This window comes from Symphalangus syndactylus, chromosome 2 (assembly GCF_028878055.3).
Source record: "Symphalangus syndactylus isolate Jambi chromosome 2, NHGRI_mSymSyn1-v2.1_pri, whole genome shotgun sequence".
NCBI classification, from domain to species: Eukaryota; Metazoa; Chordata; class Mammalia; order Primates; family Hylobatidae; genus Symphalangus; species Symphalangus syndactylus.
Genome location: NC_072424.2, coordinates 46,523,671 through 46,537,073, shown reverse-complemented (window position 1 = coordinate 46,537,073; position 13,403 = coordinate 46,523,671). Strand labels below are relative to the sequence as shown.

The 13,403-nt window shown below is 39.5% G+C and overlaps 2 protein-coding genes across 12 annotated transcripts in view; one reads left to right on the top strand and one right to left on the bottom strand.

Moving 5' to 3' along the window:
- The window catches only part of CPEB3 (cytoplasmic polyadenylation element binding protein 3), a 249,785-nt gene that overhangs the window by 87,983 nt on the left and 148,399 nt on the right, over positions 1-13,403 (bottom strand). For all 11 annotated transcript variants that reach the window (XM_063629959.1, XM_055255505.2, XM_055255549.2 and 8 more), the window contains one exon: positions 11,568-11,657. In XM_063629959.1, coding sequence (XP_063486029.1) covers positions 11,568-11,657 — 90 coding nt within the window. The remainder of the gene's footprint in view (positions 1-11,567; positions 11,658-13,403) is intronic.
- LOC129469222 (eukaryotic initiation factor 4A-I-like) lies at positions 6,721-8,302 on the top strand. Its single transcript, XM_063630160.1, has 2 exons — positions 6,721-7,886; positions 8,206-8,302. Exons 1-2 carry the CDS (start codon positions 7,395-7,397, stop codon positions 8,290-8,292), a joined length of 579 nt encoding a protein of 192 aa, XP_063486230.1. The 5' UTR covers positions 6,721-7,394; the 3' UTR covers positions 8,293-8,302.

Below are 13,403 nucleotides of genomic sequence, written 5' to 3'. Positions count from 1 at the left end.
AGAGGATTGCTTGAGCCCAGGAGTTTGAGAACAGCCCAGGCAACAGAGCAAGACTCTGTCTCCACAAAAAATAAAAATAAAAAATAAGCCAGGCATGGTAGTGAGTGCAGCTACTCAGGAGGCTAAGGCAGGAGGACTGCTTGAGCCCTGGAAGTCAAGGCTGCAGTGAGCCATGATTGTACTACTGCACTCTAGCCTGGGTGACAGAGTGTGGCCCTGTCTCCAAACAAACAAAAAACAAATTACAGCCACACTTCCTTCATTTCTCCAAAGGCACTAAAGCCTTTTTGTCATACTTAGTTCTCCCTGCATGATAGTCCTCAGCTTGGAATTTGCTTCCCTACATGTTCTAGCTAACTCCTCAATTTTCAGGTCTGCTTAAATGCCATTTTCTCAAACAAGCTCTCTCCATACTCCCAATCTAAACTGATGCCCCCTTTTTAGAGTCTCTGCTGCACTCTATTTTTCCAACAGAGAACTTATCAGTTTGTAATCATGTTTACTTTTGTGATTATCTGATTAATTTCTTATCTCCCCCATAGGACTGTAAGTTTGTGAGGTCCACGACCAAGTCATGAAAACAAACATTGTGACTTTTATGCCTTCCTTCACCTTCCATGGTCTCAGTGGTGTTCTAAGGGCAACAAGCATTTCCTTACTTGTGGTCCACAGACAAACTGATCCATAAGGCTCTGTATATCCTCAATGGGTTATTAAATGTCTTAATGGCCCTTGTGCTGAAAGAGCTGAAGTCTGCATGGCCTCCCACTCTGCTAGCTCAAAAGCATGCAACGAGACAGTCCATGTATCTGGCCACCTTGCCATTCTTTCCCTATGTGGCTTTTTTTTTTTTTTTTCCCACCAACTGAGGTCTATCTATGTGGATTTTAAGCTCTCAACAATCCACTGAAAATGGTCATGCTTTTACAAATCCTACTTCGAATCTGCACCAAGGTAAACTTGCTGGATGAACAGATCATTCTATTTCGCTACACATACACTATCTGAGAAAGGCTAAAGGGCTGAATAGTGGATGGTTCATGTTTTCCTTTCTAGTTACACATAAGCCTAATACAGCCAAACAAACTTTACCTAATGGCCAATGTGAGGTGACCTAAGAAAAATTATTATCAGCAAGAGGAGTATTATTAAGAAGGCATTGAACAGTTTGAGGTGAACAGTGTAGATATTCTTAACATTGGAATAACATCAAATTTCTTTAGGCTCTCCCCAAATAGGTTATCAACCTTCAGACTTTAGCTGAGAGCAAAACACAACAGGAGCCAATAGTCTAATAATTATTTCTCTTCCCTGACCCCAATCACCAAGAAGGCAATCTGCTCTCTGAGGATGCAAGCCTGAGGACCAGAATCAGGAGATCGGATTCTCTTCTTGGCATAGCTCTCACTGGTCCGTCTCAACACCTAACCTCAGCTATAAAATGAGAACACCAACACTAATGTACTATAGTTCTATATTTAATTCTGTTATTTTGGAGTGTACCAAGAGCTATCTATGGAGGCTGCAGAGGTGCTAAACTCCGTACTGCTCTGACCAACCCTAATATTCTCTTCAATTCTCAGTTAACAATTTCAGTAGGATGCTGTAAAATACGGCATATACACAAAGAAGGCAGAAAAGAAGAATGCTGATCCAGAAACTATTAGACATAACATATAACTGAGAAAATAAAAATATTTAGCTTGGAAAGAGAAACTGATAGTCCTTTAAGTACCTAGAGTTAGATGTCACAATGATGACTTATTCTGTCTTACTTTATAAGTTATCGTTGACCAAGGAGTAAAGATTGCAGGAAAGCATTTGACACAATAGAGGGAAACATTTAATAACTACCTAGGCCTACAAATATAAAGACTTCTGAAATAAACTGCCTCCCTTGTCACCGGATGTCTCAACGCAAAATAAGCAATTCTGTGGGCTATTTTGGAGCAGGAGTCAACATACGTTTTCTGTAAAGAGATGTATGTGCCACATATAATTCCTTAAAGATGTATAAAAGAATCCTTAAGCTCATAGGCCATACAAAAACAGGTAGTTTGTTGACCTTTGTTCTAGAGAAGCACTGTCTAACAGAAATGTAATATGACTCACGTATGTAATTAAAATTTTCCCAGTATCTACATTTTAAAAGGTAAAAAGAAACAGGTAAAGTTAATTTTAATATCTTATTTAATCCAATATCTCCATAAAGTTATTTTAACATGCAAACAAATTATTAATGAGATTATCTACATTTAAAAAAAAACCAAGCCTTTGAAATGCAGTGTATATTTACACGTAAAACCATATCTCAAGTCAAACTAGTCACATTTCAAGTGCTCATTAGCTACATACTGTAGCAAGTAGTTCTAGACAAACTGTGCATTTCTTGAGAAACAGAAGAGATGACCTTCCAATCAATATTCAATTCTAAGAACTCAAATCGATGAGGAAAAAATTGGACTAGCCAGCCTATAAACAAAACTGGGGCATCTGTCAAGCTACCTGAAAAAATGAAGCTGGATCCTTTCTCGTGCCTTACTCCAGTATAAATTCCAGACCAAAACAAGATGTCAATGTCAAAAGTAAAGTAATACGAGCAACAACAACAAAAAGAAAACAACATGTGTAGTATTTTCTTATTGTCTTGCAGTGGGAAAAATCTTTTAAGGCATGTCACAAATATTCAGAAAACATAAAGAAGACATTAATAAATTTACCTATATAAAAATTTATAATGTTAGTACTACAAAAAAAATTAAAGAGGGTCAAAAAGTAAATGACAAATGGGGGAAGGTTAAGAAGTTTAACAAGGATATCCAGGACTTAAACTCGGCTCTGCACCAAGCAGACCTAATAGACATCTACAGAACTCTCCACCCCAAATCAACAGAATATACATTCTTCTCAGCACCACATCATACTCATTCCAAAACTGACAACATAGTTGGAAGTAAAGCACTCCTCAGCAAATATAAAAGAACAGAAATCACAATAAACTGTCTCTCAGACCACAGTGCAATCAAATTAGAACTCAGGATTAAGAAACTCACTCAAAACCACACAACTACATGAAAACTGAACAACCTGCTCCTGAATGACTATTGGGTAAATAATGAAGGCAGAAATAAAGATGTTCTTTGAAACCATTGAGAACAAAGACACAACGTACCAGAATCTCTGGGACACATTTAAAGCCGTCTGTAGAGGGAAATTTGTAGCACTAAATGCCCACAAGAAAAAGCAGGAAAGATCTAAAATTGACATCCTAACATCACAATTGAAAGAACTAGAGAAGCAAGAGCAAACCAATTCAAAAGCCAGCAGAAAGCAAGAAATAACTAAGATCAGAGCAGAACTGAAGGAGACAGAGACACAATAAACCCTTCAAAAAAATCAATGAATCCAGGAGCTGTTTTTCTGAAAAGATCAACAAAATTGATAGACTGCTAGCAAGACTAACGAAGAGAGAAGAATCAAATAGACGCAATAAAAAATGATAAAGGGGATATCACTACCGATCCCACAGAAATACAAACTACCATCAAAGAATACTATAAACACCTCTACACAAATAAACTAGAAAATCTAGAAGAAATGGATAAATTCCTGGACACATACACCCTCCCAAGACTAAACCAGGAAGAAGCTGAATCTCTGAATACACCAATAACAGGCTCTGAAATTGAGGCAATAATTAATAGCCTACCAAAAAAAGTCCAGGACCAGACGGATTCACAGCTGAATTCTACCAGAGGTACAAAGAAGAGCTGGTACCATTCCTTCTGAAACGATTCCAATCAATAGAAAAAGAGGGAATCCTCCCTAACTCATTTTATGAGGCCGGCATTATCCTGATACCAAAGCCTGGCAGAGACACAACCAAAAAAGAGAATTTTAGACCAATATCCCTGACGAACATGGATGTGAAAATCCTCAATAAAATACTGGCAAACTGAATCCAGCAGCATATGAAAAAGCTTATCCGCCATGATCAAGTTGGCTTCATCCCTGGGATGCAAAGCTGGTTCAATATCGCAAATCAATAAACATAATCCATCACATAAACAGAACCAACAACAGAAAAAAAACACGATTATCTCAATAGATGCAGGAAAGGCCTTTGACGAAATTCAGCAGCCCTTAATGCTAAAAACTCTCGATAAACTAGGTATTGATGGAACGTATCTCAAAATAATAAGAGCTATTTATGACAAACCCACAGCCAATATCATACTGAATGGGCAAAAACTGGAAGCATTCCCTTTGAAAACTGGCACAGGACAGGGATGTCGTCTCTCACCACTCCTATTCAACATAGTGCTGGAAGTTCTGGCCAGGGCAATCAGGCAAGAGAAAGAAATAAAGGGTATTCAATTAGGAAAAGAGGAAGTCAAATTGTTCCTGTTTGCAGATGACATGATTGTATATTTAGAAAACCCCATCATCTCTGCCCAAAATCTCCTTAAGCTGATAAGCAACTTCAGCAAAGTCTCAGGATACAAAATCAAAGTGCAAAAATAACAAGCGCTCCTATATACCAGTGACAGACAAACAGCCAAATCATGAGTGAACTCCCATTCACAATTGCTTCAAAGAGAATAAAATACCTAGGAATCCAACTTACAAGGGATGTGAAGGACCTCTTCAAGGAGAACTACAAACCACTGCTCAACGAAATAAAAGAGGACACAAATAAATGGAAGAACATTCCATGCTCATGGATAGGAAGAATCAATGTCGTGAAAACGGCCATACTGCCCAAGGTAATTTATAGATTCAATGCCATTCCCATCAAGCTACCAATGACTTTCTTCACAGGTCTGGAAAAAACTACTTTAAAGTTCATATGGAACCAGAAAAGAGCCCGCATTTCCAAGACAATTCTAGGCAAAAAGAACAAAGCTGGAGGCATCATGCTACCTGACTTCAAACTATACTACAAGTCTACAGTAACCAAAACAGCATGGTACTGGGACCAAAACAGATATATAGACCAATGGAATAGAACAGAGGCCTCAGAAATACCACCACACATCTATAACCATCTGATCTTTGACAAACCTGACAAAAACAAAAAATGGGGAAAGGATTCCCTGTTTAATAAATGGTGCTGGGAAAACTGGCTAGCCATATGTAGAAAGCTGAAACTGGATCCCTTCCTTACACCTTATACAAAAATTAATTCAAGATGGATTAAAGACTTAAATGTTAGACCTAAAACCATAAAAACCCTAGAAGAAAACCTAGGAAATACCATTCAGGACATAGGCATGGGCAAGGATGTCATGACTAAAATACCAAACGCAATGGCAACAAAAGCCAAAATAGACAAATCAGATCTAATTAAACTAAAGAGCTTCTGCACAGCAAAAGAAACTACCATCAGAGTGAGCAGGTAACCTACAGAATAGGAGAAAATTTTTGCAATCTGTCCATCTGATAAAAGGCTCATATCCAGAATCTACAAAGAACTTAAACAAATTTACAAGAGAAAAACAACCCCAACAAAAAGTGGGCAAAGGATATGAATATGCACTCTCAAAAGAAGACATTTATGCAGCCAACAGACACATGAAAAAATGCTCATCATCACTAGTCATCAGAGAAATGCAAATCAAAACCACAATGAGATACCATCTCACACCAGTTAGAATGGCGATCATTAAAAAGTCAGGAAACAACAGATGCTGGAGAGGATGTGGAGAAACAGGAACGCTTTTATATTGTTAGTGGGAGTGTAAACTAGTTCAACCATTGTGGAAGACAGTGTGGCGATTCCTCAAGGATCTAGAACTAGAAATATCATTTGACCCAGTGATTCAATTACTAGATAAATGCCCAAAGGATTATAAACCATGCTACTATAAAGACACATGCATACATATGTTTATTGTGGCACTATTCACAATAGCAAAGACTTGGAACCAACCAAAATGTCCATCAATGATAGACTGGATTAAGAAAATGTGGCACATATACACCATGGAATACTATGCAGCCATAAAAAAGGATCAGTTCATGTCCTTTGCAGGGACATGGATGCAGCTGGAAACCATCATTCTGAACAAACTATCACGAGGACAGAAAACCAACCACTGCATGTTCTCACTCATAGGTGGGAATTGAACAATGAGAACACTTGGACACAGGGCAGGGAACATCACACCCAGGGGCCTGTCATGGGATGGGGGACAGGGGGAGGGATAGCATTAGGAGAAATACCTATTGTAAATGATGAGTTAATGGGTGCAGCAAACCAACATGGCGCATGTATACCTATGTAACAAACCTTCACGTTGTGCACATGTACCCTAGAACTTAAAGTATAATAATAAAAAAAAACTTCAAATTAAGACCTCAAACTATGAAACTACTAAAAGAAATACTAAGACAAAGAAACAAACAAACAAACAAACAAACAAAAACATTGGGGAAAATCTCCAAGACATTGGTCTGGGCACAAAGATTTCTTGAGTAATACCCCACAAGCAAAGGCAACCAAAGCAAAATGGACAAATGGGATCACATTAAGTTAAAAAGCTTCTGCACAGCAAAGGAAACAGTCAACAAAGTGAAGAGACAACCCACAGAATGCGAGAAAATAGTTACAAACTGTCAATCTAACAAGGGATTAATAACAATATATAAAGAGCTCAAACAACTCAATAGGAAAAAAATCTAATAATCTGATTTTAAAATGGGCAAAAGAGAGTTTCTAAGGATCATGTCTGAGAGTGAGTATTTCTTTTTTTTTTTCTAAGGGGGAGTCTTGCTCTATCACCCAGGCTGGAGTGCAGTGGCATGATCTTGGCTCAGTGTAAACTCTGCCTCCCAGATTCAAGCGATTCTCCTGTCTCAGCATCCTGAGTAGCTGGAATTACAGGCATGGGCTACCACTCCCAGCTAATTTTTGTATTTTTAGTAGAGATGGGGTTTCACCATGTTGATCAGGCTGGTCTCGAACTCCTGACCTTGTGATCTGCCCGCCTCAGCCTCCCAAAGTGCTGGGATTATAAGCATGAGCCACTGTACCCAGCCAAGAGTGAGTATTTCTGATCCAGAGACAATGGTCCCGATGAGATGGAGCCTGAAGGCATCATTGAGAGAAACTGAAATGAGATTGTTGACAGTTTTGATGATATGAACCTCTTGGAATCCCTCCTCCATGGCATCTATGCCTATGGTTTTGAGAAGTCCTCTGCCATCCAGCAGCGAGCCATTCTTCTTGTATCAAGGGTTATGATGTGATCACTCAAGCCCTACCTGGGACTGGGAAAATGGCCACCTTTGCCATATCAATTCTGCAGTAGATTGAATTAGATCTAAAGGCTACCCATGCCTTGGTCCTAGCATCCACTTGATAATTGGCTCAAAACATAGAGAAGGTGGTCATGACACTAGGAGACTATATGAGTGCCTCCTGTCATGCCTGTACTGGGGACACCAATGTGCATGCTGAGGTGCTGAAACTGCAGATGGAAGTTCCCCATATCAACGTGGGTACCCCTGGCCACATGTCTGATATGCTTAACCAGAGATACCTGTCTCCCAAATACATCAAGATGTTTGTACTGGACGAAGCTGATGGAATGTTAAGCCATGGATTCAAGGACTCAATCTATGACATACTCCAAAAGCTCAACAGCAACACCCACGTGGTTTTGCTATCAGCCACAAGGCCTTCTGATGTGCTTGAGGTGACCAAGAAGTTCATGAGGGACCCCATTTGGATTCCTGTCAAGAAGGAAGAGTTGACCCTGGAGGGGATCCACCAATTCTACATCAATGTGGAACACGAGGAGTGGAAGCTGAGCACACTGTGTGACTTGTATGAAACCCTGACTGTCACTCAGGCAGTCATCTTCATCAATACTGGAAAGAAGGTGGATTGGCTCGGCTGGATGCAGTGGCTCACGCCTGTAATCCCAGCACTTTGGGAGGCCGAGGTGGGTGGATCACGAGGTCAAGAGATCCAGACCATCCTGGCTTACACGGTGAAACCCCATCTCTACTAAAAATACAAAAAGAAATTAGCTGGGCGTGGTGGCAGGTGCCTGTAGTCCCAGCTACTGGGAGGCTAAGGCAGGAGAATGGCATGAACCCAGGAGGTGGAGCTTGCAGTGAGCCGAGTGCGCCACTGCACTCCAGCCTGGGTGACAGAGCAAGACTCTGTCTCAAAAAAAAAAAAAAAAAAAGAAGAAGGTAGATTGGCTCACTGAGAAGATGCATGCTTGGGACTTCACTGTCTCTGCCATGCATGGAGATACGGACCAAAAGAATGACATGTGATCATGAGGGAGTTTTGTTCTGGCTCTCACAGAGCATTGATTACCACTGACCTGCAGCCAGAGGCATTTATGTGCAGCAGGTTTCTTTAGTTATCAACTGTGACCTTCCCACCAACAGGGAAAACTGTATCCACAGAATCGGTTGAGGTGGTTGGTTTGGCCATAAGGGTGTGGCTATTAACATGGTGACAGAAGAAGACAAGAGGACTCTTTAAGAAATTGAGACCTTATACAACATTCCATTGAGGAGATGGCCCTCAATGCTGCTGACCTCATCTGAGGGGCTATCCTGCTACCTAGCCCCAGTCAGGATTCATTCTTGGGAAACTGAGGAGCAGCAGGAGGCGGAAGGAAAGAGAGCCAAGGGATGGACATCTTGTAATTATTTTCTTTGAATAAACGTCACTTTTTGAGGCCAAAAAAGAAGGGAGGGTAAAAGATCTGAATAGGCATTTCTCAAAAGACAACATACAAATGGCAAACAGATATATGAAAAGGTGCTCAATATTACTGATTGTCAGCAAAAGGCAAATCAAAACTACAATGTGATATCATCTCACCACAGTTAAAATGGTTTTTATCCAAAAGACAGGCAATAAGAAAGGCTGGTGAGGATGTGGAGAAAACAGAACACTTGTATGCTGTTGGTGGGAATATAAATTAGTATAGCCACTACGGAGAACAGCACGGAGGTTCCTCAAAAAACTAAAAATAGAGCTGCCATATGATCCATCAATCGTACTGCTAGGTATATATAACCAAAAGAAAGGAAATCAGTATATCGAAGAGATACCTGTACTCCCATGTTCGTTGCAGCACTATTCACAATAGCCAGGATTTGGAAACAGCCTTTATCCATTTATCAACAGATGAATGGATAAAGAATATGTGGTACATGACCAGGCACAGTGGCTCACGCCTGTAATTCCAGCACTCTGGGAGGCCAAGGTGGGTGGATCACCTGAGGTTGGGAGTTCGAGACCAGCCTGACCAACATGAAGAAACTCCATCTCTACTAAAAATGTAAAATTAGCCGGCATGATGGCACATGTCTATAATCCCAGCTACTCAGGAGGCTGAGGCAGGAGAATCTCTTGAATCCCGGAGGTGGAGGTTGAGGTGAGCCAAGATTGTGCCATTGCACTCCAGCTTAGACAACAAGAGTGAAAATCCATCTCACAAAAAAAAAAAAAAAAAAAGAATATGTGGTACATATACACAGTGGAGTAGTATTCAGCCATAAAAAAAGGAGTCCTGTCATCTGCAACAACATGGATGGAACTGGAGGACATTATGTTAAGAAAAATAAGCCAGGCACAGAAAGACAAACTTCCCATTGTCTCATGCATTTGTGAGAGCTAAAAATCAAAATAATTGAACTCATGATGACAGAAAATAGAATGATGTAAGTTATCAGAGGCTGGAAAGAAGGTGGGGGTGGGTGGGTTAAAGTGGGCATGGTTAATGGGTACAAAAACATAATTAGATGGAATGAATAAGATCTGGTCTTTGATAGTACAACAGGGTGACTACAATCAACAATAATCTACCGCATATTTTTAAATAACTAAAGTATAATTGGAATGTTTATAACACAAAGAAATGATAAATGCTTGAGGTGATGAATACCCCATTTACCCTGATGTGATTATTACATACTGTATTCCTATATCAAAATATCTCGGCTGGGCACGGTGGCTCACGCCTGTAATCCCAGCACTTTGGGAGGCCAAGGCAGGCGGATCATGAGGTCAGGAATTCAAGACCAGCCTGGCCAATATGGTGAAAACCTGTCTCTACTAAAATTACAAAAATTAGCCGGGTGTGGTGGCACGCACCTGTAGTCCCAGCTACTCACAAGGCTGAGACAGGAGAATTGCTTGAACCCGGGAGGCAGAGGTTGCAGAAGCCAAGATCACACCATTGCACTCCAGCCTGGGCAACAGAGTGAGACTCGGTCTCAAAAAAAAAAAAAAAAAAAAAAGGTGGGGCATGGTGGCTCACGCCTGTAATCCCAGCACTTTGGGAGGCTGAGGCGGGTGGATCACGAAGTCAGGAGATCGAGACCATCTTGGCTAACACGGTGAAACCCCGTCTCTACTAAAAATACAAAAAATTAGCTGGGCGTGGTGGCGGGAGCCTGTAGTCCCAGCTACTTGGGAGGCTGAGGCAGGAGAATGGCGTGAGTCAGGGAGGCGGAGCTTGCAGTGAGCCGAGATCATGCCACTGCACTCCAGCCTGGGTGACAGAGCGAGACTCCATCTCAAAACAAACAAACAAACAAAAAAAAAAAACAAAAAAAAAACAAAGAACAAGCAACAGCCCTCTATATTTACTTATTTTTGTGGGTTATAAAGAGAGTGAGAATTGGAGAAGTACAACTGACAATGAAACCTAATAAACCGGACATAAAAGGAAGCCACTTGCCTTCCTCAGGTTAGGCTATAATTTGATTCATTTATGAGGCACAGGAAGGACAAGTATTTTCACTCCATCTTTTTGTGCTGAGTAATATTACACAATAATACGTATCAAAAAGCCATTTTTCTGAAATGAAATGTATCCTTGAAACATATCTACACAATGTAACACAAACCTTTAACCCAAAACATTCTTCTATATAAATGTAGGAACACACGCAAATGAATATCACCAGTAAAGTTCCCTAGATTCTGCAGAAATGACAAACTATGAACAAAGCAATATATTTTCATGCCCTCATAAATTATTAAATGAGCCTCCCCAAAAATCAGGGAAGCAGGGTCATATGGAGCGTCTTTTGCTAGTTTGCCCTCCGCTCCCAAACAGGCTAAGTCACTTAAGATACAGACGTGGATAAAGATAATTTTGTACAATGCCATTCTTTAGCCACTAGGTTTCCCAGGTTTGGGGTTTACAAGATCTATAAAACCATAGGGCTATGGAATACAAATAAAATCTGACCCTAAATAATCTTTTCCTTTACCGTTGCTGACATTCCTCAAAACCCTAGATCTTTTCTTTAAAAATAATGAAAATTAGCAGGAGGCTCATCCACAACAGACTCCCCAGGTTCTCACTGTCAATAAAATCAGTGCCATGAAACAATCAGTGTGCTTCAGGGGAAGAGTCTCTAAGTGGAAACATAATACACAAAAGGATGATCAACAATAAAATGTTTTCCTAATTGGGGGAAAAAATTCAATAGCTATTTCAAGAGTTAAAAGCCTGCCTTTTATTGAACTGTCATGCTATCTCTCCAACAGGCAAGCAGTGGAAACATTTTAAGAGCATTACCTTTAGGAGGAAAATACGACTTGCTTTCAGCTTTGTGGGGCCAGTCTACTACGAGAGGTCCAAACCTGCGAAAGCTGGCAGTGATCTCATCTACAAAACAAAGAAAGAATCTTAGCAAAAGAGAAAAAAATATTGCAACCAGAAAACCAGAATAGCACAAAACATGTCTTTTTAGTTTAAAAAAATGTTTTGAGGGTTGTTTTCTAAAGCATCTTTACGGAAGTGAAACCTACTAAGTGAAATACCATTGCTTGGGTGTACATTTGGTTATTCACTTTTAATCATGCAAAGTGTGTTTCTAACTATAATTCATTTCCTTTCACTGCCAATAAACTTGACATAAATAATTTGGAAGAAAAGTATCTCATATTAAACTAAGGTGACTTCTATGTCAAACAGAAAGATTCTAAAAATAGGAATATTTGCTGATTTTAGTAAGAAAGTAAGGTACAGAAAATATTTAAAATATGGTTTCACTTGTATGGAACTTCTAAGATTATTTAAGAAATAGATATGATTCTTTTGGTAAGCAGTAGGGGCAATAAGTAGGTAATTCTATTGGGTGATAAGAAAATGTTGACAGCCAACACTCTCTTTAATAACTACATATTACATACCCTATATAGAAAATATATCAAAACTCATAGATCAATACATTTATATTTTCCCTCTGACATACGACTCAAAGCAGAGGTTATAACCTGGCTCCTACTCAGGTTTAGGGTACCACTCTCTCAGCCATGATCTTAAAAATTGTTTTGAAGAAAATCTAATCAATAGATGAGATTAACATGAATACAAGAACAATTTGGAGGAAAATAAGCGTTCAGCTATGTATAACTTTAATGTAGTTAGTCTAAAATAAAACCACTTTTTGAGACTTTTCTCCTCTCACCATGAAAAAAGGAAATCATGATAAATTAGAAGTGTGTCATAGCTAGAAAAATGCTGGAAAAACAAGACTGTTAGAATATCAGACAGTATTTTTATATCAGACCCAAAGCCTACTGGAACTAGAGTTGTTTTTTGCTTAAGTTAACTTTGTCACAATTTTATTTCACTCATCCTTTCAACAAATATTTATTGACAACTTACCGTGTACTAAAATAAACTGGCTTTAGGCATAAGTGAACACTCATTTTTGGACTGATAGCATCTCAAAACTATTATTAAGAAAAATTCTAATTCATCTTCATTCTTTTAAAGAGGCAGATTATGCTTTTTGTTAATAGGTATTTGTTTTTATTTATTTATTTACTTATGAGACAGGGTCTCACTCTGTCACCCAGGCTGGAGTTCAGTGGTATGATCATAGCTCACTGTAACCTCAAACTCCTGGGCTCAAGTGATCTCCCACCTCAGCCTCCCAAGCAGCTGGGAGTACAGGCACATACCACCATACCCGGCTAATCTTTTTATTTTGTAGAGACAGGGTCTTGCTATGTTGCCCAGGCTGGTCTTGAACCCCTGGGCTCAAGTAATCCTCCCACCTTGGCCTCCCAAAGTACTGGGATTACAGGCGTAAGCCACTGCACTGGCCAGTATTTATATTAAAATGTGAGATGGTTTGGTGTGATGGACATGAGCAAAAGCTCTGGAATCTAAATGAATTTGAGTTGCAACTGTACTATCAGCTATATAACCCTGAACAAATTATTTCTCTCTGATCCTCAGCTTCCTTATCTATAAAATGGAGATGCTAGGATATCCTTATAAGATAGCTTTGAGGATTAAATGAGATAATGTAACACGAAGTACTTAGTACAATAATAGACTATTACTTTCTAATCTACCAAATAGTCTCACCTCCTATGCACTAAGATATAGATGTCCTAA

What these genes read in the sequence shown, in the direction of transcription:
- LOC129469222 (XM_063630160.1), top strand. Translation starts at nt 7,395, where the DNA reads ATGACACTAGGAGACTATATGAGTGCCTCCTGTCATGCCTGTACTGGG. An exon ending in TCATCAATACTGGAAAGAAG is followed by an intron (nt 7,887 to 8,205) that starts GTGGATTGGCTC and finishes AAAAAGAAGAAG; the next exon opens with GTAGATTGGCTCACTGAGAA.